The sequence below is a fragment of the Clarias gariepinus genome, chromosome 1, assembly GCF_024256425.1.
Source record: "Clarias gariepinus isolate MV-2021 ecotype Netherlands chromosome 1, CGAR_prim_01v2, whole genome shotgun sequence".
Classification (NCBI taxonomy): domain Eukaryota; kingdom Metazoa; phylum Chordata; class Actinopteri; order Siluriformes; family Clariidae; genus Clarias; species Clarias gariepinus.
The window spans coordinates 17,885,601-17,913,225 of NC_071100.1; the positions used below are offsets into that span (position 1 = coordinate 17,885,601).

At 37.5% G+C, this 27,625-nt stretch overlaps 1 protein-coding gene across 1 annotated transcript; it reads right to left on the reverse strand.

Annotated features, from left to right (window-relative positions):
• Window positions 1–25,054, reverse strand: LOC128520514 (low affinity immunoglobulin gamma Fc region receptor III-like). Its single transcript, XM_053494783.1, has 3 exons — window positions 24,895–25,054; window positions 10,991–11,260; window positions 1–314 (listed from the first exon to the last, which is right to left on the reverse strand). Exons 1-3 carry the CDS (start codon window positions 25,052–25,054, stop codon window positions 1–3), a joined length of 744 nt encoding a protein of 247 aa, XP_053350758.1.
• Between the last annotated feature and the right edge of the window lie 2,571 nt (window positions 25,055–27,625).

Genomic DNA, 27,625 nt, shown 5'->3' on the forward strand with positions numbered 1-27,625 from the left:
TTACTCACCAATAACATTTACCCAGAGTGCATCACTGTATTGTGTGTAGTAGACTGGGTTTCCTCTTCCAGCTCTGCACTTGTACTGACCTCTATCAGAGACACTAACTGATCTGATGGTGTAGAGGGAGTAGTAGTAGTAGTAGTAGTAGGAGTTGTACTGTGCTGCAGTCTCAGTCTCAGTGCTCTGTGTGGGTGTGATCCAGTAAAACTTCCATCCAGCAGACTGCACATTCAGTGTACAGGTCAGAGTCACTGAGTTTCCTGTCAGGACGTCTCCTTTAGGACTTGATGTGATCACAGCTTTGGGTTTTTCTGTAAAAAATGAAAAATGTCAAGTTGTCTTTATCTAACTTTATAGATAATACACTTACAGTTGTGTTCAAAATAATAGCAGTCCAACATCAGAAACCAGATCAATAATTGTTTTTTGGTAGAAATTATATTTCTTCATGGTAAATATTGTACTTGTAGGTGTAGTGGAGTAATAGAAAACCAACAGACCCAACAGTCATGATTGGATGCATCTGATTCTGTGTAATTAAATTATTAATTGAAATGGGGCATGTTCAAAATAATTGCAGTGTTGAGTTTAATTAGAGGGGTAAACTATTCTGTGAAAAACAGGTGTCAAAAGGTTCCCTTTATTTAAGAATAAATGCAGAAAAGGTTGTCCTGTGCATTTCTCTTAAAAAATCAAAGTAAAACGGGTCGTTTCAGACATTGTTCAGAACAACAGCGTACTTTGATTCAAAAGTTGATTAAAGATGGAAAAAACCTACAAATGATAGGGTGCTCTGCTAAAATGATATTAAATGTTTTAAAATGGAAATTAAAACCAGAAAGATGTGGAAGAAAACAGAGAACTACTATTCGAATGGATCGAAAAATAACAAAATTGGCAAAGACTCAGCCAATGATCAGTTCCAGCAGGTCAAAGAACATCTAAAGTTACCTGTGAGTACTGTTACTATTAGAAGACAGCTATGTAAAGCCAAGCTATCAGCAAGAAGTCCCATTGATGAAAAAAAGATGTGCTAAAGAGGTTACAGCTCGCCAAAGAACACATTGACTGACCTAAAGAGAAATGGCTGATGAAAGCAAGATTGTTTTTTTGGGTCTAAAGGCCGCAGAGAGTTTGTCAGGCCCCCAAACACTGAATTCAAGCCACAGTACACTGTGAAGACAGTGAAGCATTTAGGCACAAGCATCATGATATGGGGATGCTTCTTGTACTATTGTAGGGAATATTTGATTTTTAGTATGTTTCATTGTATTCTGTGTGCATGAGAACAGAGTGATTTTCTTCCTGTTCTCACGACACAAGCTGTGCTTTCAATAAACACATCCTATGGAAGTTACCTTATCTTACCTTATCTGTTAAAAGCATTCTAGACTGGATGTAAACACTCCTGCATCCACCTTTTCTTTGGTTCTTTGTGTGTGTGCGTATATATACTCCTGTCTCCCACAATAAACTTTGAACGTCTCACTGAGCACTGACTTGTGTGTTTCATTGAGGGGTTCCCTGGATCCAGGCGGGACAAGCAGAATACAGGCTGAGCACTGAGTAGACAAAAGGAGGTCTACCAAAATTCAAGAAATCCTTACAATTTGGGGGCTCGTCCGGGATACCTCTAATCAGGTGAGTGCTGCTTTTAAATTTTTTTCTCTATAAGCATAGAGCAAGCACGCTCCCTGGTTTTTGGTATCTGGACCATATACAGTACGGGGGAGGATTGTCTTGGGGCTTTTACACCTGTTTAGCGCGCGCTCGCTTCTGAAAGGTTCCTTGAACTGAAGCATAGTGTGGAAGCTGTATTCTGTTGCCCGCTCTTTGTTATTGTCTTTGTTGAGCTCTTTGTTGTTGTCTTTGTTAAAGTATTGTGTGTTGTTTGTTGAAGATATTGGTTTTTTCTGTCGCGGGTTTATTCACATTTATAAAATGGGTAATAAGAACACAACTACTTATCCAAAGCCGGACCCAGAAGAGGTTCCGCGTGACTGGATGAATAGGTGTGGACTTACTTACTTTACCACACCTTGGCTTGATAATTTATCAGGGTGGACTGAACCACAATCTCAATTTTTAACCTATCCACGAGGAGGTACTTTTAAGCCTGAATATCTAGCCTCTGCTTACTCTCAGATATATGAGGGTATGGGTGATCCAGGTTGGGATTATCCTTACATGGGTTCATGTTATCAAAAATGGGTAGAAATGAAAGCTCTTTGGGATAAATATTTAGACATAAAAGAAACTAAAATACAGAAGAAAAAGATTCCAAAGGTTACATCTGAAACTAAATTCAAGCCGCCTGTTCACTCAACCTTTCCGATCCCTCCTCCATATCATGCTGACATAGTAACGTCAGCATCTAACCAACTAATTGTTGAGAAAATCTATCCTAATTTGAATCCCACTAATCCTTTTGTGAGCTGCCCATCTGTGCCTGTCTCCCCTGTACCCACAAAACCGTGCTCACCTTCGTCGGAAGTGTGTGCCTCAGGAAAGGGAAAGACTCCCAGGAAGGTGTCAGGACGAACTTCTGACAGCCCTCTATCGGATGATCCCGAGGATACTGATGGTGAGGATGATGATAATTCGGACGATGAAGGTCCGGATGAGAGGTCTCGCCCCAAACCTCGACAAGAAAACACTGCGTTTGTTTTCTCTATGGGACCAAAGGGTCCAAAAATCCTTCCACCATCCGTAAGCACGCTGAAGGACATTATTAAGATGCTCCCTTCTCCCAACAAACCTTTGCATTTTGTTGATATGCTGATAAAGGCTTCTAGGCACTGTCAGCTCGTGGGTGCGGATTACCGCTTTATTTTGCAATCGGTTTTGGGAGATGGGTACGATGAGGCTGATTTGATAAAAACAGTAAAATGCTTAGACCCTGAAAAAGACACATGGACTGTAGTGGTGAAACAGGAAGATGTAGAGGGTGGGGGAAGACGGAAAAAGAAGGAATATGACTTTCATTGGGGTAATTCTAATGAGGCTATGAAACTTTTAAAAGATGAGCTAACTACTTATCTTCTTGCACGTCAACAAGCTAGTCAAGATCTGTCACAGGTAACTAATTGTAGACAAGAGAAGAGTGAGACTACATCCAGGTTTCTGGAGCGGTTTCGAGAGACCTGGACCCTTTTGGGTGGTATGCCCCTCCCTGAAGAAAACCCTAACCCACTTTTCCTTACAACCTTCTTGAATAATTGTCGACCAGAAATCGTGAAAATTTTAAAGTTTCAATTGTCAGATCGTTCTACAATGACTATTAAAAAATTAGGTGAGCGTGTGAGAACACTAGAAGGAGATGGTATTTTAGAGAATAAACAAGTGGCATGTTTGTTTGTGGAAAGTGAAGGATACAGAGGTGGAAAAAAGGGAGGTAGAGGAGGCCGAAGAGGCCGTGGAAGAGGTAGAGGAGGTCTGCAGGGTCAGAGTGTACCCCGTAGATCTGGTTATTGTTATTATTGTTATAAAGAAGGTCATTGGGCTCGTGAATGTCACACGAAGGCCCGAGATGAGGGACGTAGTGGACAAAATGTGTATAATCAATTGAATGATGCTAATGAGGTGTTTTCTCCTAATCCTTCCCAGCAGCCACCACAGCGAGTACAACAACAACAACAGCAATATAGACCCAATCCCTTCTCAGGGATGCAGGTAGGAGCATATGATGCATAGGGATGCCCGCAGAGTTCCAGCCCCGCAATGTTACTTTGTACTTTCGAGTCACCTCAGGTTAATGAGTTGCCCTTTATAAAATTATGTATAGATGGTTCCGTATTCTCTTTCTTGGTTGATACAGGAGCCACAATGTCGTCTTTGGGTCGTGATTACGAGGGGCCGCTCTCAAATAAAAGTATCAGCTCTGTGGGAATTGAAGGGGTTGCTCAACGGAATTATTTTACTCCCCAGTTAACTGTAACATGTCCTTTAGATAAGGGAATTCATCTTTCTCATCGTTTTGTTTGCATGCCTGATTGTCCTTTTAATCTGTTGGGTCGTGATTTAATGAGCAGGCTACACATGTCCCTGACTTTTTCTGGAGCAAAACTCACTGTTGAAGTGCCTGATTCAGTTTCTTTCTCCCACCTTACAAATATGCGTGTAAATAATTGTTTCCTTTCTTCACAGAACAGCTCTCTTCCTGCTGCCCTTGAATGTGTGCCAAGCAGTCTGTGGGCTGAACATAAGGATGAGGTGGGGTTAGTTCACTGTGTGCCTTATAAAGCTAAATTAAAACACTTGCAACCTGTGTACATCAAACAATATCCACTCTCTGAGGCCAAGGCTTCAGGAATAGATGAGATTTTAAGCTCACTGCTCAAGCAGGGTGTTGTTAAACGATGTGCTTTCTTATCTAAAACTTTAGATGCTGTGGCACAAGGTTTGCCTGCCTGTCTCAGGGCTGTGGCCGCCTGTGCGGTGATGGTACAAGATGCTGAGAAGATTGTTCTCTCTCATCCTTTAATTTTGTATTCTCCACATCAGGTTAAACAAGTGCTACAGAACCTTCAAACACAACATATGACGGCTCAGAGACGGTCTGGGTATGAGATTATCCTTTGTTCTACAAGTAACTTAGAGATAAAATCCACCTCTTCTTTTGACACCCTTGGATATGCTCTGGCACGCTTGATCAATGCACAGGACGACACGTTAGTAGATACAGATCATGACTGCTGTTCAGAGATCATTCACTCCACTAGTATACGCCCTGATCTGTCTTCTACTCCATTAGCAACTGGTGACACTTTGTTTGTAGATGGTTCTTGTTCAAAACCGTATGATGGGAAATTTCTTTGTGGTTATGCTGTGTGTGCATTGCCAGATATAACCATTGAAGCTTACTCTCTCCCTTTCTCATCCGCTCAGGCAGCTGAACTTTTTGCTCTAACTCGTGCGTGTGTTCTTTCTGAGGGAAAAGATGTTACTATATACACTGATTCTCGTTACGCTTTTGGTATCGCTCATGACTTTGGCCGCATCTGGCAATCCAGGGGTTTTCGTTCTGCTGAGGGTAAGCCAATTTCTCATTCTTCTCTAGTTCAGGATTTGATAGACGCATGCCATCTACCTAGTACTCTTGCTATTGTAAAAACTAAGGGTCATTCTTCTGGGGACTCTATGGAAGTGCGAGGTAATTCTCTAGCTGATCGTATTGCTAAAAAAGCAGCTCAAAAACAGATTTTCTTTCCTGATTCTGGTTCTGATTTGATCAATACATCCTTTCTTGCTAGCTCTTTGATTCCTGATGTAGATTTATGGTCTTTGCAAGCTTCAGCCACGCCAAATGATTCCTCTTTTTGGCAAGCTCAAGGTGCCTATGTTGCTTCTGATGGTTTATGGTATTGTGCTGATGGTCGTTTGTGCCTGCCATCTCATTGTCTTCCGTTCCTCGTGCGCGAGTTCCACTGTGTTACACATCGCGCCCGAAGGGGGGTTAAGGAAGATATGAAAAAACTCTTTTGCATAGCCAACATGCTTGGAACAATTGATTTATTAATATCTAGATGTTTGGTGTGTGCTCAGAATAATGTGACAAAGGGTTTAGGTAAACATGAAAGTCTTCCATTACCTACTGCCCCGTTTGCAGAGTGGCAAATTGATTTTACGCATATGCCTGCATGTGGCACATTCAAATATCTTCTGGTTTTGGTAGACAAGTTTTCTAGGTGGGTGGAAGCTTTCCCGTGTGCTCATGAGAATGCAAAGGTGGTGACCCGAGTTTTAGCGAAAGAAATAATACCTCGTTATGGCGTGCCTCATGCTATTGACTCAGATAAAGGAACACCTTTTACATCTCAGGTAACACAGAATTTGTGTAAATATCTTTCACTGTCCTGGTATTTTCACATTCCTTATCATCCACAGTCATCAGGTATAGTAGAAAGAACAAATAGGACACTGAAAGAAAAATTGACTAAAGCAATGCAAACCATGGGGAGTAAAAACTGGGTTGATCTGTTACCTGCTGTTCTAGCTGAAATAAGAATGACACCATTAAAAGACGTGCACATGTCCCCACATGAAATTATATTTGGCAGACCCTTTCCCGTGCCATGGAGGAAAGGTAAACCCGCGATAGGAACAACTGATCTTGATGTACATATTGCTGAATATTCTGCTGCTCTAATAGATACTCTAACTAAACATTATGAACAAATTGCTAATGTGACTCCAATACCCTCAACAAAACCCACACATCCTTTTAATGTGGGAGATACTGTTCTGGTAAAATCTTTGACCCCCAGAAAACTGGGAGATTGTAAATATGATGGACCAGCAGAAATAATCGCAATTACTCGTACTGCTGTCTTAACTGATCTTTTTCCACAGTGGATTCATGCTACTAGGCTGAAGAGATGTCCTGTCGGCGTGAGACCAAAGGATGAATAAATGCGTGTGTATTATTATCTTTCTGTCTCTGTGATTTTTGTTTCCTAGACTAAAGACGTGCTGCAGTGATGTTCAACCCGTGATGTGGCATAGAGAGAGTGACGTGACACAGAGGGATCGTCTGGGGTTGCCACTGAACGACTTTACTTCTGCTATTAGTATAGCATTTCTGGTGGTGTCTTAGCGCCTCGTAAGGTGGGACGAGTGCAGATTGGGCGTGCCCACACTCTGAGCACTGTATCGTCAAGAAAGGCAATAGTTCACCACTAGTAGTTATTTATGAGTTTGCACTCAACTTGTTATATTTCTGTGTATTCTTTTGATCACACTCCATCCTGTAGAGTTTGTAGAACAGCACTAGGAGTAGAGTGGAAACCTCCCCTGCCTTAGGATGAAGTTTCTTTTTGTCCTCCTAATCTTGAACAAGGGATTGTTGTACATAGTGCAACCTCATCCACATGATAATGATTTTTGGAGATTCGCTAATTGGACCGCTAAGCAATATACCAATGAGTCTTGTTATGTGTGCCAACATTTCCCTTCCGCTGTAGGACAGACGTCACTGAGACCCCTACCTGGTAATGAATCAGCTCTCTTAGTAGCTGCACGAGTTTGTATTAGTTCCTACTGTCGAAATGGTACTCAGTATATTAACTCTAACCTGACACATAGCTTATTTTTGAATCAAACAGGGTCTGACTGGTGGTGCAGACTGATGCACTACGATCATAATTTCTCAAACCCTTGTGACTATTCACTTAGTGCTTTAGATATTAGCCTCCTCCGCTTCAGCACGAGGAAAAGAGCTCTCGTCACTGCTTTCCAGGTCTTCACTTTGCCCAATTTTAAATATCCTTACTGCTTTATAGGAAATGGCTCTGTATTTCTTGGAAACATGCATCTAGATATGTGTAGTGAAGCATATTTTCCCTATTCTCCAGATCGTTCTTGTCCTGAAGGTAATTGCTCAGTAATCCACCCTGGCCCACGTGGGACCATTAATCACTATTCAGATTGGTATTGGGTTTGTGATAAGGCTGTTTACATTTTCCTCCCTGCTAACTGGGCTGGAATTTGTGCCCCTTCTCAATTTAGAGGCTCTTTTACACTGGTCACACGAAACCCTCGTGGAACCCAACATCATGCTCGCCTTAAGCGAGATAGTGATCCATTCCCTCCCCCTGATCATCAGTTACAGATTAAGGCAGTTAAATTTTGGCATGCTTTTTTTCCTCAATATGGTGTGACTCAGTTATGGAATCAGATTGAGGTAACACATTACAGGTTAGCTACTTTTGTTAATGCCACTAATATTGCTGTAGAAGGTATTAAAGGGGAATTAACTGCTCTTCGACTGACCACGGTACAGAATAGAATGGCCCTTGATTTAATCCTCGCAGAGAAGGGGGGTGTTTGTGCTATGGTAGGTGATAGTTGTTGTACATACATTCCAGCTAATGATGATGAACATGGAAAGATTTCTACTGCTTTGGAAAAGATGCGCGAGGTTGCTTCTCAGTTAAAGGATGATGAAAAGGGTCAAGTAGGTTGGGGAGTTTGGTATACTTTGTTTGGTCAATGGGCTCCTTATCTCTCCCTTGTCGTACCGGTTTTGTTTATTTTATTGTTGTTGTGTCTTTTAGGTCCATGCATTTTTCACTGTGTGCAAAATCTTTTGTACAAGTATGTTTCAGGTTATGTTCCTGCGCCGCGTCCGATGACCTATTATCCGCCAGCGACTTCTTGAAAGCTCTGAGTTTTATTCAACGATATTTCTTATGAATAAAAGGGGGGAATTGTAGGGAATATTTGATTTTTAGTATGTTTCATTGTATTCTGTGTGCATGAGAACAGAGTGATTTTCTTCCTGTTCTCACGACACAAGCTGTGCTTTCAATAAACACATCCTATGGAAGTTTATGTTAAAGGTTGTAAAACTGTTAAACGCTCGTAAATGTAGAGCTACTCCTAAATTTATGTTCTTCCTTACCTTATCTGTTAAAAGCATTCTAGACTGGATGTAAACACTCCTGCATCCACCTTTTCTTTGGTTCTTTGTGTGTGTGCGTATATATACTCCTGTCTCCCACAATAAACTTTGAACGTCTCACTGAGCACTGACTTGTGTGTTTCATTGAGGGGTTCCCTGGATCCAGGCGGGACAAGCAGAATACAGGCTGAGCACTGAGTAGACAAAAGGAGGTCTACCAAAATTCAAGAAATCCTTACAACTATGGTGTTGGGCCTATTTATCACATTTCAGGGATCATGGATCAATTTGAGTACATCAAAATACTTAAAGAGGTCATGTTGCCTTATGCAGAAGAGGAAATGCCCTTGAAAGGGGTGTTTCAACAAGACAACAAACTTGTAGCCTGACATTAAAAATGCTGTTTCTGAGACAAATTCAAGAAATGCAAAGGAATTGTTGCATGTAGTACAATTGTCACAGATGTGAAGCAGTTCTCAGAAACCATGGTTACCCAAGTGAAAAAAAAGTATGCTAAGTTTATTAAACCCAAGCATATTTAAGTATGCTTGCAGCAGACTAATGACTAGTATACTTGAAGTTTGCTATTTTGGAACAACTTATTTTGTACTAAGTGTATTTAAGTTGTAATTAAATTGTACAAAAGTACAATTTTAAGTGTATTAAGTATACTTTTGTGTGCTAAAGTGGAACAACTTTAAGTATACTTAGTACACTTAAAGTATATGGCTGTGTGTGTACTAACATACATACCTGACAGTAATGAATACAATTTAAGTATATATTTAATATATTATAAGTACATTACAGCTATTTTTACTGTGTTACAAATACATGATTAATATACTATGAGTATATATTTTTATTACAGCAGTAGCTGTTATACTTCTGGTCAATTACAAATACTAAAAAAGTACACTTTGTGGGCAAATATACTTTATTATATCATACAGTACACACAACCTTCTATACTACAGTATTGCAAATGTGTTAACAGTACACTAAAGGTGTTTAGGATAATTTACAAATGCTAAATTCATTTTATACACTATAACGTTTTTAAAAAGCATTACATCAGTAATTATGAGGCAGATTTTATTCGAGTTCAACAGATTTAATATGCACCAGGTTACAAAAAAGCACTACTATAGTTTATTTTTGTTTAATAAAAACATGTTCACAAACACACAAACTAAAATTTAAGCTGTTGTGTAAACACAGACAGACATTAGTATTAGATTATACAGGTACAGTATTAGTTTAAACCTGGTGTTGATTCTAGCTGTTACACAGAGACTGAAAACAGGCCGAGACCCCAGTGAAAAAAAATACACTTTAGTGTATTGCAAAAATATTGAAAGCCTCGATAGTACATTGCCCGCCTCCCGCTTCTGTTTGGCTGGTGTCGCGCTGATTCTAGTGTCTGGTTGGCTGGTATCGCGCTGATGAGCTATATCACTGCTGCAGTTCGTGCAAGTTTCGCTTGTGAGCGCATATAAGAAAGTTTAAACACAGAAATTATCTTGATAATAACCGTATATAAAAATTGTATTCCAATGTGTACTTTCTCTACATTTGTATATATTTTTAAAATATACCAAAACTACATTGAAAAAAAGTTTAAATAAGTAGGCTTTACTTTGGAAATTAGACCTTTCACTTAAAGTATATTTTCCAATAATATATTTTTAGAAAGTGTGCTATAATACAATTATTTAGAAGTATATTTAAAGTTAAATTCCAAAATTTTGTAAAAGCATGGTGTTAGTATACTTTTCATATATTAACTGATGGTACAACTTGTGTTAGTATATTTGCAATGTATTATCGAGGATTTCAATATATTTGTAATACACTAAAGTGTTTTTTTTTCACTGGGGTATACAACTAAATATTAGTTCAGAGATGCACAAGAAAGATTAAACTTCAAGCATTTTTTATTTAAAAGGTAAATTCATCTTTGTGTAAAGATGAATGATGACACTGCTTTTTTTTGAACAGGCTAATATTTGTGTTTCTTCACTTTCTGTAAGCTAATAATCCATTTAGCACCTTTTTATTCATGTTGTAATTCAGAATAGAACGTGCATGGTGTCCAATGCATTTATGTGATTTAAATTTAAAGTTATTATATGGATATGAAGTTTTACTCACTTTTTTTTGACACACTGCTATTATTTTGAACACAACTGTATAAGGACATGTCGAGAAACGATGAACAGAGACATAGAGTAAACACTCACTTTTTTTTATCTCAACATCACATGAAGCAAGCGAGCAAAGCCCTCTCACATAATTTGACAATAACAACTGAAATATGAATAAAACCTTGACAGGAAATGAACTAAACTGAATTCAGTTGACCTGCTGCAGACTTTATAAAAAATGTCCTGCCTGTCAGTCAAGTCTGAAAAAATCCACCAATCACAGCAAACTTATTAAACAAGTGCCTTTAACATTATGATTCCAGTCTACGTAAATCTGGTAAATTATTTTGCTTAATTTTACATAATGTAGATATCTTTTTTTTTTATAAGTATAGACATACAAAAAAAAAAAACATGTTTAATAAACTCACACACTGACCTGATACAGAGAGTGTAACAGGATCACTGATCTGTGAGAGCTGAGAGTCTCTTCTCCTCCCTCTGCAGGTGTATTTACCACTGGAGTAATAATTATCTGTGACTGTAAACTCCTGTGCTGTGCTGTATGGGGAGAATGTGTAACCGTCTCTATACCACTCATATGTCCACTCAGTGTCTCCTCCTCTCTTCATGTCACACCTGAAAGTCACTCTCTCTCCTCTGAACACCTGTGTATCAGGCTTTATAATCACCACAGGTTTAGGACTCTCTGTAAGGGAAAAAAAATACTTTAAGGATTAATTAATTCCCAACAGCATTATTTAAACTTGTAGTAACATATTAAAATGGAATACAGTGTATCTGCTCAGATGTAAATAATGAAGCTGTCAGAGGTGGACAATGTGGAAAACTGACTCAGTGATAAAATGAATCAACTGTTCTGTAAATTTACATCTTTTTCACTATTGAATTATGTCTGAGTTACAGTGTGTTTACTGTGCTGTTTTCTTTTTTCTGACACACACACACACACACACTCTCTCTCACACACACACACACACACACTCTCTCTCTCTCTCTCTCACACACACACACACACACACCTGTGCTCCCACTACACTGTACATTAACTATTTACCTGTAAATGACAGATAATACTATTATTGCTTTTATCGGTTCTCCTTGATTGCCTTTTATTATTTATTATTATTATTACTATTGCCTTTTTTTAGTGTAAAACACTACACTGAATATTTAATGGGACAGTATTATTTACTGAGAGATGTGCATCCATATCGCCTCGTCTGTCTACATAGTAAAATCTTCAGTGTTTATTTAACACTTTCAGAACTCATACAAATATTTTATTTTTTATTTATATTTTCAAAGACATTTATAGGTGACATGGCAGGTGATTGCTGTTTATATCAAGTTTTTCAAAAGTAACTTTTTATAACTAGTTATCCAGTCTAAGAAGGTTGATGTACCATAACACACTAAAAGCTAATTAGCATTTGTACAGTACAATTCTTTTAAAAATTTTATCCCATAGCAACTGTCTGTAGTGTAAAATAATCTGACCCTTCAGTATAACTGTGTACTATTCCTGCATTACTTTTATAGTGTCTGTTGAGCTAGATTAAACTCATGAAAATATAGAGCCTTGCAAAAGTATTCATACCCCTTGAACTTTTCAACATTTTGTCATGTTACAATCACAAATTTTATGTGATAGACCAACACAAAGTAGCATATACAGTAATTGTGTAATGAAAGGAAAATTATAAAGGGTTTTCATTTTTTTTCTTTTTTACAAAAAAAAAATCTGAAACGTGTGCTGTGCCTTTGTATTTAACCTCTTTACTCTGATACCCCTAACTAAAATCAAGTAAAATCAATTACCTTCAGAAGTCAAATAATTAGTAAATAGAGTCCATCAGTGTGTAATTTAATCTCAGTATATAAAAAAAGCTGTTCTGTGGAGCACTCAAAGGTTTGTTAGAGAACAATAGTGAACAAACAGCATCGTAAAGCCCAAAAACCACACCACACCAGTGACTATATGCACATTTTATAGTTTTCAGTTCAACACCAAATTAGTTCCTGAGCACAAAAAGTTCAATAGAAATTAAAGTCTAATAGTAAAATATAAATCAGCTGATATTTCACTTGTAAGATGTGAAACATCACACAATCACGTGTGAAAGACAAATCCCTTGCGTAAGCCTTTGTGTGATACCACACCAAGTAGGAGCGTGTCAGCAAAGGAACAAGAAAGTAAAGGTAAAAGGTACACAATGATGACAGAAATATCTGACTGAGTGTAATTTGCTTGAAGTTTAAGAAAAATAAGAATTTATGTTGGAGATCGACAAAAACATACAATTGACAGCTCAGCCAGTTAGTAAGAAGTGCTGCATTTCAATTCACAAGCAGCTCACTGCAAAGTACACTGTACAGTGAGAAGGATCAGAGCAAAGCAATCAGCAATCTATTGCCCTTCTTATGATATCCCGGATGTGACGACCTGAATTTTGTCAACCTGAATTTGCAAGGTTAAAAAATCGTCACGATGGCATTTTTAATACTTACGATTAGTATTGGCAATATTTTTCTATTGACTTTTTAAATGCCGAATATTTTAAGCATTTTAAATGCTTTAAGCAGTTTTTCTATTCAGATCAAATACATTTAAAAATATATTTATTATAATTATTATTATCATTATTTTAATTCAGTTCATATAATTCAACATGCTATTTTGCTTTGAAAAAATTGGCCACTGTTATACTTCCATAGCCAACTTACTTAAACACACCTCTTAATATAAATTTCACACAATTATGCCATGGACTGCAAGCAGGCACATACATACACAGAGCTGTGCATAAAAAATAAGGGCATATGTGTAATGCATGCTGAACACATTGGCTGAAACAACCTGTAATGGACTGTAATAATCACAGAAAATGTGCCACTGACTAGTGTTGAATGCACATGAGAAGGCAGCAAAGAGCAGGTGAGTGCGAGTCTTTTGTCTCTTATAGACTAAGCAATCGCAAGTCTCGTAATATTTTGGGGATGTCTCTTTTGGTGTTTTTGGTTCCTATGACTTTCAGGTCCTACGATTGGACATCGTCCATGTCAATCTTCGTTTTTAGTGCTATGACTACAGTATTCCCGTGGAAACCGGTGAGACTTCCTTTTTTTCTTCTTCTTCTTCAATGAGACGTCCCTAGCCTAGTATAAGAACCCGGAAGTGACCCAGGCTGCGGCTTCTTTCTTTCATTCACATTATTTACGAATAAAAAAAAAAAAAAAAAAAAACATTATTTACGATGACTCATTATACTTCCGTTTCTCGAATGTTGTGCCGGTTACCTAGAGATGAGAAACTCGTATCCATTTACAGTACGGAATCGACTCCTTCTAAATCACTCACTATCAGTGTTGGGTGTAACGCGTTACACAGTACAACGTGTTAGAGTACTCGGATTACTTTTTTGATGTAACGAGTAATCTAACGCGTTAGATGCGCCATTTAAGTAATGTAATCCGTTATTTAGACAATTTATGTAATCCGTGAGCCAGACAGCAGTGATTCCTAATCTATTAGTCTGGTGTGTGTGTGAGAAAGTCGTCCACAAGCCCCACCCCCAATAACCCGCCCTCTCTGTTATTCCTGCTGTTATACCCCTATGTCACCTATGCGGTTTGACTATGTGAGGACCGACGCACGGAAAGATGGAAACCTAATCACAGCTCCAAAACTCTCTGTGAATCATGATGAACCGTACTTACGGCCACCGTAAGTTCACTGAGTGATGACATGTACAGTTAGGACATGCACAGTATTTTGAGTTTTACAATAGAATGTAAATAACTGAGAATCAAGAATTATGGAAGTCAAATATTTATTTTAATGCACAAAATACAACAAATATTACAAATGAAGAAATAATTATAAATATATTTGTGGTATCTGATTTTTTTTTATTCCTAATGGTTGAAAATGGATAGGCTATCTGGTATAGTTAATTTTTAAAGCTTTAGATATAAAAAAAAAAATCCAGGTGGTAAAGCTGGGAATTGAGTTTTCATGCATATAATGCAGTCATTGTATACATTGAGCTAAAACATCACACCGTTAGCATTACCGTTCTAGTGAAGTTGTGTTGCGGAATTGGAAACCAGCCTGATGTGATACATTTGCCATGGTCCTCTAGTTAGTTTTCTAAACAACTCAGTCAGCCACTTGTTTCTACAGTACTAAGAACAACTGAATAGTGTAATTATCAATAATCAGAATCAGAGAGTTTTTATTTCCAAGTACGCTTGCACGTACAAGGAATTTGTTTTAGTGACAGAGCTTCCAGAACAGAAAACAAACGACAAGACAAAACAGCACAACAACAAAAAAGAAAAAAAAAAGTTTGACATCAAATGGAGTAGGGTGTGAGATTCTTTTAAATAAGTTATATAAATATCTGAAATCTGTGGTATTATTAATTTGTATTTATGTATAGATAACTTAGGACTCAACTGATCCGAGTAAATGAAGAGAATTCATGATTTGTAAGTCATATAAAGGATCGGGTTATTTAACCCAGATGAATCCGGATTTCCATCACTACTAGCGTTGGCTCATACCTATGCTTTGTTTCCGTTGCTTGGTTTTATTTGACTGCGTTACACGTTTTTCACCAAGTACGAGTTGTTGGATGTATCTTTAATTCACTGTGTCAAGTCGAGGATAGTATGGGTGAGAGTGGAGTAAGAATTTGTTCGCTTTAGAAGCGAGAGCTAATCGTTGTACTTATGTTTTGTTAGTCAGTGTACAGTAGTTAGAGGACATCAAATGGCCAGATTTTGTTTTCATTCTGTTTATCAAATTAGAGTGACAGCTGCGTAAAAGTTAGAAGGTGTTTTGTCTTATTTACTGCTTTGTTTAACTCTCTGCTCATGGCTCCCATTGTTAAATTTGCAATTTGAATCTTTGTATAGTTTTTGTAAATATTATTTCTTTCTTTATCTAAACATTTTGTTTCCACTGTAACTATGGAGCAATTGAGTGTATTGTTGCTCATCACAAGTCTCGAGTTTGCCTCATTCTTATACACAGTTCACCCCCTGGTAGTAATCAGTGACAGCCTTTATTATATTAACTTTCCTTCTTTTTTTATTTTCCTAATGTCGGCTTCCTACCTTCCCTAGACATCAAGAGCGAGAGTAACAGCTGAATAGGAAACTGTAAAAACAGTTACAGTAGTGAATTAATAATGACTATCATCCTGCTTACCCCACCCTGTCCTGCTGGGATATGGATCTAACAGATTTTTTCACTTATTAATCATTATTATTAAATTGTATTAAAGGGACAGAAACAAAATGAGGTTCGAACCAGAAGGCAGCATTTCTGATTTTAGCTTATCTCAGCCCTTATTTATAAAACTTAAAGCTTCTGCGCACAACAGAAAATGGCATGCACGCACACGCAAACAGACTGGGAATAAGAGACAGCCATGTTATGAAAACTGATTAAAAACTGTACAGAAGAAGCTGCACAAATCACAGACCATGCATTGGAGATCAGTGTCTCTCTGTGCGTATGAATTTATGTTAAAAGCTATTGGTCTAAGGTGTGACTGATTCTGTGTGTAAAGCTGATCTAGACTCTGAGGAAGTTTAATGTTCTTAAGCCAAAAATCTGAATAAAATCTAATCTACAAATTATTATTATTATTATTATTATTATTATTATTATATGCACACAAATATATAGAGCAAAATATACAAAATAAAAGACTGACCTGTTAGTATGCAATGAATGATGAGTCCCATCAGCACTAAAAGTGGGGGGAAAAACAAAAGAAATAAAAGACATCCTGAAACGTCAGCGAAACAAAAATCTGAAGTAACCTTAATTAAAACTGGGTGATATGTCCTATAAATTGAATCTCCAATTTTTTGAGAGAACATTCTATTTTTGATTAAAAAAAAAAATATTTTAGAGACTTTAGGATAGATTTTTTTTTTTGAGCAAAAACAATATAACCAAACAAATAAACTGCTTTTTTTTTTGACAAAAAGTGCAAAATGCAAATTTACTTTAGCTAAAAGGTTTTCTTGTTTTTTTTAGAAAAAAATAATTAATACAACTTTAGCGGTTACTCTGCAGTTATCAAACGCCGCTAAAAGGCTAAAACAAGAATTCATCAACGACGCAACAATAAAACATCAGTGAGGCAAAATGTCTCTTCTATATTCTAAATTTATAGAGACGGATGGTATCAAGTTTTGTTGTATAAAGTTGTAATATGTTGGTCAACAAAGAATGCATTGTCCCTGCTCACCCCCTTTCCCCTCTTTAATTGAACAGGTGGTTAATATTAATATCCCAATTCAGCGTAACCCGTGACTCTCCACCACGAACATGTGACATAAACAAAATACATTAACTTTTTCATGTCCACTAAAACAACATAACCGTTTTTGGGATTAATAAAGAGCAAACTTTCACTAGTCTTTACAGGTTCTGGTTATTCTATCAAAATAAAGTTTTTACCAAGATATGAGGGAATTGCAAAGTGCAAATAGACTTAACTTAAAAATCACTTTTTATGAAATAAATAATTCTCACCTAAAAAAACAAATCCCTAAAGAAAAACAATTTTGCAAACCAGTTCAACATGGAACTTACTGTACATGCTAAATAAAATCAAACAGGTACCTGACAGCATGTTTTTAGCAAGTCCACTGCATCAGACTTGTTACGGACAGGCCTTGTCAGACCTGTGGCATGTTACAGTGCCCCCGCCCATACTAAAGAGCTTCTCTGATGGGGCACTTGTAGCAGAAATAGGAATTACCAAGCCATGGAAAGTTTGCCTGATCTTGTCTCATCTTGTGGATCAGTGTCTTTGTCTGTATCTGGGGACAACAAGTAGGATGTCAGCTCAGTTTCGATTTTGTCTGCTTCCAACTGTGGGGAAGTTGCCACTTTCTTTGTAAAGAAGATTTCTAGAGTTTTTTTCTTCTTCAGCTTATGCTGAACTTCTTTTTTGCATTACACTTGACCGAGGAGGTGATGCGTTTTTTTTTTTTTCAGTAGGCAGAGACATCAGCTCTGTGATAGCTCTTTTTAATTTTTTTTTAATCTGGTCAATATTAATATAAGCTGTGCGGAACCTAGGGTCTATCAGCGAGGCTGATTTTTCTCCTCTGATTAAAGGAGACTGCTTCTGAACACATGAAGTACAGGTTTGATGCACAAAATGCTCACATATTTTCTTCTGCAGACAGTGCATCAGTAAAATCTTGTTTTTATGGTTTTGTTCACAGACTCCAACACATCTATGTCTTGCCACTTGGGCACAAAATGTCTGCTTTTCTTATGTGACCCCAGGACATGGCTTTCTCCTGTTCCAAGACACATATCATTTTGGCCTTGAACCCCACTTGGTTGGGGTCGCTGTGATAAGCTGATGAGTGAGCAATCCGAGCTCAGTCTGTCATCGACATAAACCATAAATGACCTTAATAACGATTAATCGCACAGCTCTAATCAGTGTAACTTGTTCTTTCAGTAGTGGTGTGATTGCTGTCTCGAATCCTCCTTTCGAAATTATAATTTGTACTGTGCCCTTTTCAATTTGATATGTAGACGAAAGTATAAGGTTACATCAGCAAGTCCTGATATCTTTCATACCTCTTATACCACAGCAATGTGTTTTAGTTTATTAATAGACAGACTTATCACACTAGTCAGTGTGAAAACCTCAAGTTCCTGAGTTTTAAAAGGAAATTAAACTGTGTGTGTAAGAGAGAGACAGACCGGCAGAGAGAGTTTGAGTTTTATACACACTCTTTAGTGAGGCAATTAAAGAAAAGAAAACATATTTACATTTTCCCTTATGTACATTCATATATACACACACACTACATACACAGATGCACATACATACATACTGTACATACATACACACACATGTAATGTATTAACATATTTACATTTTTGTTTTCTCACTGCTTTGGCCTTTTGCAGTAAGGTTTTTACTAAACGTTTTTTTTTTATGTTAGGCATCTGTAGATGGTTTAGATGCTCTAAAAAGAGTTTTGCTTCTCAATGTCTATGAGTGTATGTGCTGTGGCCGTGCTCCTCCACTGTGCTGCTTGGAGTCTGACTGCAGGTTTTTCATTTAGTGATGTGATAGACATCTACCCCCTTCTTTCTTTGGTTTAGCTGCAGTGCTTTCTTTATGCATCAGTGATGGTGTGCTGATCTGTGGCTTCTGTACATTTCTGTTGCAGGGACGGGGTCAGCATTAGGGGTGGGGTTATTGTCAACACTGATTACTGTATAGACATCGGGTTTTACATTCGCGTTGTTTACAGTGATGTCAGTGTTCGTATCAGCGCCGGGTGTGTTGTGTGTTCCTGTGTAGGTGGTGTGTTCGGGACTGACCTTTATAAGATCTGACTCGACCTTCTGAGCTCCCAAACTGCACAGCTTTGTGTGGACAGCTCAGCCTTTTATGTCTAACATCCCTGCACTTAAAACACCTCAGCTGCTCCGTGGTGGCAAAAACAGTGTAGCTATTCTCTTCCCTCTTTAGACTTGAAGTTTATATTAAGTGGTCCTTCTCTCTCGTTTAAAATCTGCTGGTGGAAAGACAGATCAGGACACATTGGAGCACTTACACTCGAGTGGGATATCTCTCATGGGCCTGACAAACTTCCTGAAGCAGGTCAGCTTCTTCATGAACTTAATCTTTAATATACAGGGGCACGTTTACAACTTGATTACAACTTGCGACACAGGGGCAGTCAGAGGGGTAACTTGGACCACAGTTCTTCTCACACATATTGCAGTTTTTCAGGAGGTTTGTCTTAGAAAAGCCACCACTGCTTTGTTCATTCTTTGCCCATAATGTGCATTACAGTGGTTTGTAAAAAGTCTTTCTCTACATGGCTGAATATATAACAGGTATAAGAAGCCTGTAGATCCCTGTTAAAATTTTGGTTTTAAAACAAACAAACAAATATCATGTCAGATCTTTTTCCACATAATTCAAGCAAAAAAGAAGTTTAGGGAGGAAAAAAAACATTGTGCATATGCAATCAAAATGGTCCATATGACTGTTCTCTGGAATAACCAATCACGTTCAAAATCATGGTAAAAATCATGAGTGTGTTATAGTTTAATGGGAAAGGTGAGGGTAAAATTTGGGAAAACCTTTGTAAAATATACTGTATCATTGTGCGTGGTGAATAAGTTCACATATATGAGACAGTGTTCATGAAAAGAAAGAAGAGAAAAATATATATAGAGAGAGAGGAGATAATTTTGGTTTTTGCATGTGGTGGTAAAATGGTGGTAAAGTGTCAATCTTACTGACGCTAAAAAGAGCGATGATCAGCATGTGAGCAGTCAGTGAACACAGTGTGCTTTTTATTCTTTAAAATGATGTGCAAACTGATCAACTGTTAGTTGTACAAATAATAGCAATTTCTTTTTTAGGTGACGTGTGTGTGTGTGTATATTTGCCAGATATTGTCAGAAATATATATATATATATATATATATATATATATATATACAGTACACACAACCATACACTGCCTGACTCAAATAAAAGTCACTACCTGGATTTAACTAAGCAAATAGTTCAGAGCCTTCCATTGGTTCAGCTGTCTTAAACAACCGTGAGCTGACATGACATATCCTGTGTTTATATATATATATACACTACCGTTCAAAAGTTTGGGGTCACCTTCTAACTCCATGATGGTTCCTGATTTTTATTTCTTTCTACATTGTAAAGGAATGCTGAAGGCGTCCAAAAATGCATTAATCTCCTATGAACAGTTAATGGTGAGATGTGTCTGCTACTTACGCTCTATAAAGACTTCATAACGCCTCTAATCTGAGGTGCTGTTAATTGGTCATTTTTCAGGCTGATAACTCTAAATGAACTTCTCGTCTGCAGCAGAGGTAGGTTTTGGTCTCGCTCTCCTGGGATGGCCTTCATGAGAGCCGGTTTTATTATGGTGCTTGACGGATTTTGCAAATGCACTTGACAATACTGTTCTTGCAAGAACTATTACAGAAAGGCTGACCTCTGTGTCTTAAAATAACAACTAACTGTTGTTTCTGTTGTTGTTACATAATTACCTAATCCCATATGTGTTATTTTATAGTTTTGAAATCCCCACTATTGTTATAGAATGTAGAAAATAAGTCACTAAACAAAAACAAAGAAAATTGCAAGTGACCCCAAACTTTTGTACGGTAGTGTATATACTATTGTGATCATTAAAAAACAACAATAAAACTTATGGTTTAATAGCTAAAAAGTAAGCGAAAATAGCTAAAGTTTCTACATGCACAGACACTCAGGGGATTGGGACTTAAAAGCTGTTTATCCTTAAGAAAACCACTTATGATGATAATGTTAGGATTCATCCAGGTCTAATTGTGAAAAAGTGTTACAGAGAGCATGAGATATAATTTTATATCTCATGGACACATGGATTGGCCACCACAGAGCCCAAACCCTAACCCCCTTGAGAATCTTTGGGATGTGCTGGAGAAGACATTACACAGCAGTCCAACTCTTCCATCATCAACACAAGAGAAACTGACGTTGCATAAGCTTATCGAAACAAAGCCAAGGTGAACACGTGCCATAATCGAAGCAAACAGAGGTCCTACAAAATATTAGACTTTTTTAGCTGTATACCATATATATATGTTTGTACCATATATGGTTTGGTCTTGCTTTAGTGGGATGGTCTTCATGGGAGCCAGTTTCATCATGGTGCTTGATGGGTTTTGCAAATGCACATGACAATACTGTTCCAGTACAGCTGACCTTCATGTCTCAAAATGACAACTGACTGTTGTTGTTTCTAAATATCCATATGTGTTATTTCATAGTTTTGAAATGCAGTATTGTTCTATAAGGTGAAATAAAAACAATAAAAAACTAAAGATTTAGAAGGTATGTCCAAATTCACTCAAAGGACACCACACCCATTTACCCATATGAATATTAATGGAAATGCCATAGTTTTTACCATTTATAGTCATGCTTAATATTGTGTGACAACCACAAGGCAAAAACCATAAATTATTTTTTGTCACTAACATCATAGCAACTAAAAGCCACTAGCATCAGTTTCTCACACCTAAAGTTGCAAAAAAATACACAGGCAAAAAATAGTCACGTTCATGAGAAACTGCAAATAACGATCTGTCTTAATCTACATTCCTCTCCAAATCCAGTAAAATAAAGACTTTACCATAGACAAATTACTGACCATTACAAAGCACTGACTTTAAGGACTCTGTGAATGTTCCATACTGTAGATAAATAATCTTCTCCTTACAGAAACCATAACTACATCAACCATTATGAAACTAACTGTTTTATAACAGAAACAAACAGTTTTAAGTCTGTTAAATAACATGCTTTGCTCACTATAATTGTATATACAATTATATAATATACTATAAATTCCCTATATTACTTTATAAAGAAAAGATAAAGTGTGACAACAGCCTGTGCTTTGTCTTCCAACCAGTGCTACTGTATTGTCAGAGCTGCTTTTATGGAAAATTAATCAACACCTTCTGACCAATCAGACAGAGGAATTCAACAGCATGTCAGTATAATATGAACTGTTGTTATTACACTATATATGTTAAATTAATCTCTAACAGATTTATTCAAAGCAGCATCTGCTCTGATCTGGTGTTAAACACAGTGTTCTGTTTATGAATGTAAAACTCTCTCATTTAGAAACTCAGTATGTCCTGTATGTCACAATCAGTTTTCACACACTGGAGGAGCTGTCACACAAGACCTGGAGACTTTTAAAATATTTCTATAGAATCAAAGTTTTTCATTTCACATATGTTAGAGTTCAGAAATATCACCAAGAAAATGTTTAATAAAATGTAAAAAGTAAAATCCTAATCAAATATTTGCCACCAATGGATAACGGCAGCTAAAATTATTAACTCAACTTTAATTAATATTCTAAACACATGTGAAACACCAGCATGCAATTGTTAATTTAATACATTTTCATATTTTTTTAATATTTCATATTTAACTCATTAAAATTGGGTAAAATTTGGGTAAAATGTGATCGCAGGAAAAGCTGCACTCACTGTTATTATAGATTCAACATCCTGAACTGCAGAAACATAAAATAATCACACAGAACCTGATGTCTGACTCTTAGTCTGTTTGTAAACTCCCAAAATTTAATTCACAAATAAGGTTAGGTATAAATAGTTTCCCTGTTTACGTAACATGTCTTTTTTACATTTGAAATTACAAAACAATGTAGAAAAAACTTTGCTTCGTCTTTCAGTCTGAAAAACCTGAAGTTCCATTTGAAAATGTAAATCAATCTGTACCTACATTACACGCTATATGACACCTCCTCATCCATGGTTTATTTGCTGTGTTTTAATAAATGTAAATGCATCAGTTATATCACAGTCTCCTTGGACACTTAGACTTGCCGAGCTTTAAAGTTGTTTAATGACTAATACTTTACTCGGAAAATGCACCGGGGCTGAATGTAGACACACTGGACAAAAGTAGAAAGTGCTGCTCATGCTCAATTCTGTATTGAACCTTAGCTACAGACAAACTAAATAATCACACAAAATCCAGTGTCACGACTCTCAGCCTATTAACTAGAAATTTAATTTAGCCCCAATCACTGTAATCAAGACAGACAGAGAACATTTACTCACAGAGAATCACACAGAGTGGACGGAGCTCCATCCTGTCCTACTGATGACTGACTGAGTGAGGAGTGTCTGTGTTACAGCTTCACCACTTCCTCTGTTCTTAAACACCAAGCACAGTTTACAGAGAGGAATACTGTATATGCAGGTGGACGCACGCATCTTAGAATATTATTAGGATTGTATATTTTTTACCATCAATGCAATGTCTTCATCACATTAGAGAAATGATGTAAGAAATATCTCTTAAAGTAGGAGTTTAAAGTAAAAAAGGAATGCAGGAGAAGAGAAAGAAAGAGACAGCAACTATTTAGCATGTAAGCAGGCATGAGAATCTTGGTGTGCTGTTATGAGACTAAAGAGGAAACAGAATCAGTTTTACTGTTAAAGCTGGGGCTGCACAATTTAGGGAAAATGTCACATTGCGATTATTAGGGTCAAAATTGTGATTTATGATTGCGATACGATAAACAAGTGGTATGCCTCAACTTGCTTGTTATCAAGAAAAATCCACACAGTGCAATCTAGCAACAACTAGAAATGAACGATGTTTTTAATATAAAAAATAAAATTGTACAAAATTAAATACCAGTAACATCTTTACATTACTAAATTAAATTACATTACATTAACTTTAAAATAAAATGAAAAAGTTAAAAGTATAGATTAATAAAACAAATATTATTTTTTTTATATCCCTACATCTTGTCCCAAAACAGGGACATTTAAGCAGGATGTGACATATACTTTGTATATTTCTTTTAAAAGAAAACTGAATATAGGAGTGTGGTTTATCAATAAAACTTAAACAACTGTAACTCTTGTTGTTATTTTAAATGGCCAACTGGTACAATAAAATTCTCTTTCTAAAACATTCTATTTAGCAACTGAAAGGTTCTTTGCCAAAAAAACAAGCATGTCAACCTTGTCTGGTTTCAGACAGGAGCGATGATCTGTTACAATATTACCACTAGTGCTATAAGCTCTCTCTGATGCAGAGCTTGTTGCTTGTATGCACAGATATTTCTGTGCTAGTCTGCATATCCTAGGGAAGTTTATTTTGTGACATTTTAGTGGACCTTCTTCATGGTCTACACATGGCATGTAAGTATTGAGTTCAGCAGCTTATGCATCTCCAAACTGCACCATGGGATCAAATGATGCTGCTGATGTTGTGCTTGTGGTTTTCTTAAATGAACTGGCCAGGGTTTTTTTTCTTGGCTTTAGCAGCAGGTGGATTTTCTGCATCCAGTTCTGGGTTATCCTCCATCGCTGCAGTGCTTTGGTCTACAGGCTGCTGCTGGTGAATGTGGTGAATGTCGTGAAATTAAAAACATTGCATTTTATAAATCAGTTACAAGCTTACCAGTTTAAAAAAAACACTGTGATAATATTACTCACAATAAACTCAGTGATGACTTAGTCCTTTAAGACTTTGTGTTCGAAACCTTGGGTCTAAGAAAGAGGACATGTTGAGCAGTTCCTGTGTGACACTGTCTTCATATTTCTTGTTGAGGTAGGTTTTTATTTCAGTGATTTGGTCAGATTAGTGTCATCTTCCTCTTCAGCCAGCACTGAGGTGTTCAGAAGATGTAGAGTAGGTTTTACGCAAAATATGCTCACATAACGTTCACCCGACTGGGCATCCGTGAAGTCCTGGAGTGGGCTGAGTGCCTTGTTCACAACTTCCAGGATCTCCAGATCTTGCCATGAGGGCAGTAGGTGTCGAACTTTACGGTCTGCAGAAAGAATCTTGGACAAGGCATTTCGCTGCTCCAGAACTCTTGCTATCATCTTCTGAGTGAAACCCCATCATGTTGAAAAGTCTGTCACCATGGCATGCTCTGGAAGGTTAAGTTTTCTTTGGGCTTCCTTCAAGGCCACTCTCTTTTTCCAACTATGGAAGAAGTGGCTCACAATATTTCTGCAAATCCCAGGAACCCTAGTAATCCATTGTGCATCTTTCAGAGCATTTTCTGTAAATGATAAAAAGACAAACTTACTAAAGTGACAATGCAAAACATTTAATATTTACAGATTTACACTCTAATAACATGCTCAGTTCCATATTGATAATACCTGTAGCATTATGGTGAAAGCATGGACTCCTAATTTTTCTACAAGGTAACGGTAGGAGATTTTGTTGACTTATCATCATCATCATCAAAATTAAGTAAGATTTATTAAAAAACAATTTAGGCTGAGAGAAATAGATTGGGCTAATCGTACTCAGTGAGTTTATACTTTCTATTGACACATTGCTGGCTCAGAAACACACATAACCTTGTCTGGACTGAGCTTGTGTTCCATGTTATAGTGCATGCCATTATAGTATTTTAGCTTCATATAATGTTAGTTATCCAATACATACCAGTATTTCCCTACTGACTAATTAATCTCTAATTAATGTACATTATTCATTAACATACCTTTCACTTAGCTAGTTAGTGAATTTATCTAAGGTTGTTGTTAGTTTTTGGGCTGCTCCCAGCAAGGGGTCGCCACAGAGGAATACTCAGTCCGCACTACAACTTGGCACAGGTTTTACGCGGGATGTCCTTCCTGGCGCAACCCTCCCATTTTATCCGGGCTTGGGACCGGCACTGCATCCAATGGCTGGTGTTTGGGCACTGGCTGGGAATCGAACCCGTGCCTTCCGCATGGCAGGCGAAACACCTACCACTGAGCCACTAGTGCCCTAGTGAATTTATCTAAGGTACAGTACTTTATTTTCTATCACATAAACTGGCCAGCTAATATGACCTGTCTGTTTGGCCTCTACCAGACTATTTTGGGAGGGATGTGTCCGCCACCATTTCCTAGAACTCTGGGGAGAACTTGTTTGAACAAAGAAATGCCCACAATTATATTGCGTAATAAATTTTTAATTCACACAATATAACAGACACCAGCAAAATCTGGCTAATCAAGACACTAAAGCCCAATCCCAATTCTACCCCTTACCCCTACACTTAGCCCTACCCCTCCGTTTGGCGCGTTCACGTGAAGGGGTAGGGGTGTCTCATTTCTCTTTTGGTTGGAGGGGTAGGGGTAAGGGAAAGGGCCAGATAGCCCTCCAAAGGAAGATTTTTCGGGACCTCACTTCAAACGAAGGGCTAAGCGAAATAAAAGGGGTAGAAAATAAAATTGGGATTGGGCTTAAATGATACTGTCACACAATCTGCATTGTGACAATCTTCCAGTGAAAAGAATCAGTCAAAAAGGAGACAAAATTTTTTGAAGTGAATATATTCTGGTTGCTTGCCGATTATAAGGGGTACAAGAACATGTCACTACCTGAGAAAAGTTCTTTCTCACTGGCTCCATCAGTCTTCTCCTACGGTGGATGTTCAGTAGGTTTGTCTTACGTTTTTTTTTTTTTTTTTTTAGCACAGACTCTGGTTTTAACTTACATTCTGACTCCTTGTCAATAATAACTCACAATCTTAATTAATTACTATTTAATTTCCAAATTAAAATCATTCAATTTAATTTTATTTGCATAGCGCTTTTAACAAGTGTCATTGTCGCAAAGCAACTTTACACAATTAAAATAATTATTTAAGTTTGTATGCAATGTCAATGTGTATGAATCAAAACAAAATCATAATTTTAATTTCCGTGTAAAACCCACTTACAGGCCCTTTTTTCCATTTTGGTTTTCTCCAACTGATCTGCGGCAGGCAAAGTAGGCGGTGCGCTACCGCCATCTAAAGGTCTGGATGAATGATGCTTTGTAAAGTGGTTTTTGCTGACTTGACGCTGAGGCCTGGCGATGAGCTGCACATTTCTCTAACACACTGGTAATAGTGATGGGATTTATGGCTCTTTGAGGGGATCCGGATCTTGGCGATCCATTCCTTTGGCTTTTTTAAAATATATTTAGGCAGTTTTAAGAAGCCAGCTTGGGGGCATCTCAGTTTATCCTGGAAATAATCACTGGGAGGATTTCTTCACGAAAAAAGTGTACCCAAATGCTGCTCTTTTTCCTCTGGCTCATTTTCAGACGTGTCACGTGTGTGTCTTCTTCCTTCGAACGGCCCGCTATTACTGACGTTGGCACTGAGACAGAGAGGCACTCCCACGTGTTTTTTTTTAACTGGAGTAAGCATGCATGTGACGGCAGCGTGCATAAGTCATGGCTCTGCTCCTACATAATGACAGAGGCACACAGCGTTTTTTCCACTGGAGTACTCGTGTGAAGTATGCGTGCACAACTATCATCATGCTGTTAGGCAGTAGCACTCCTGCGCTGGGTGCGCCCCTTCCCCATAACTGTTCTGTCTCGCGGAGGAGCTAATTTGTGTGCATCTGTGTGAAACACGCATAGGAAAAAAAAGAATGACAGAAAGAACGCCTCCCAAC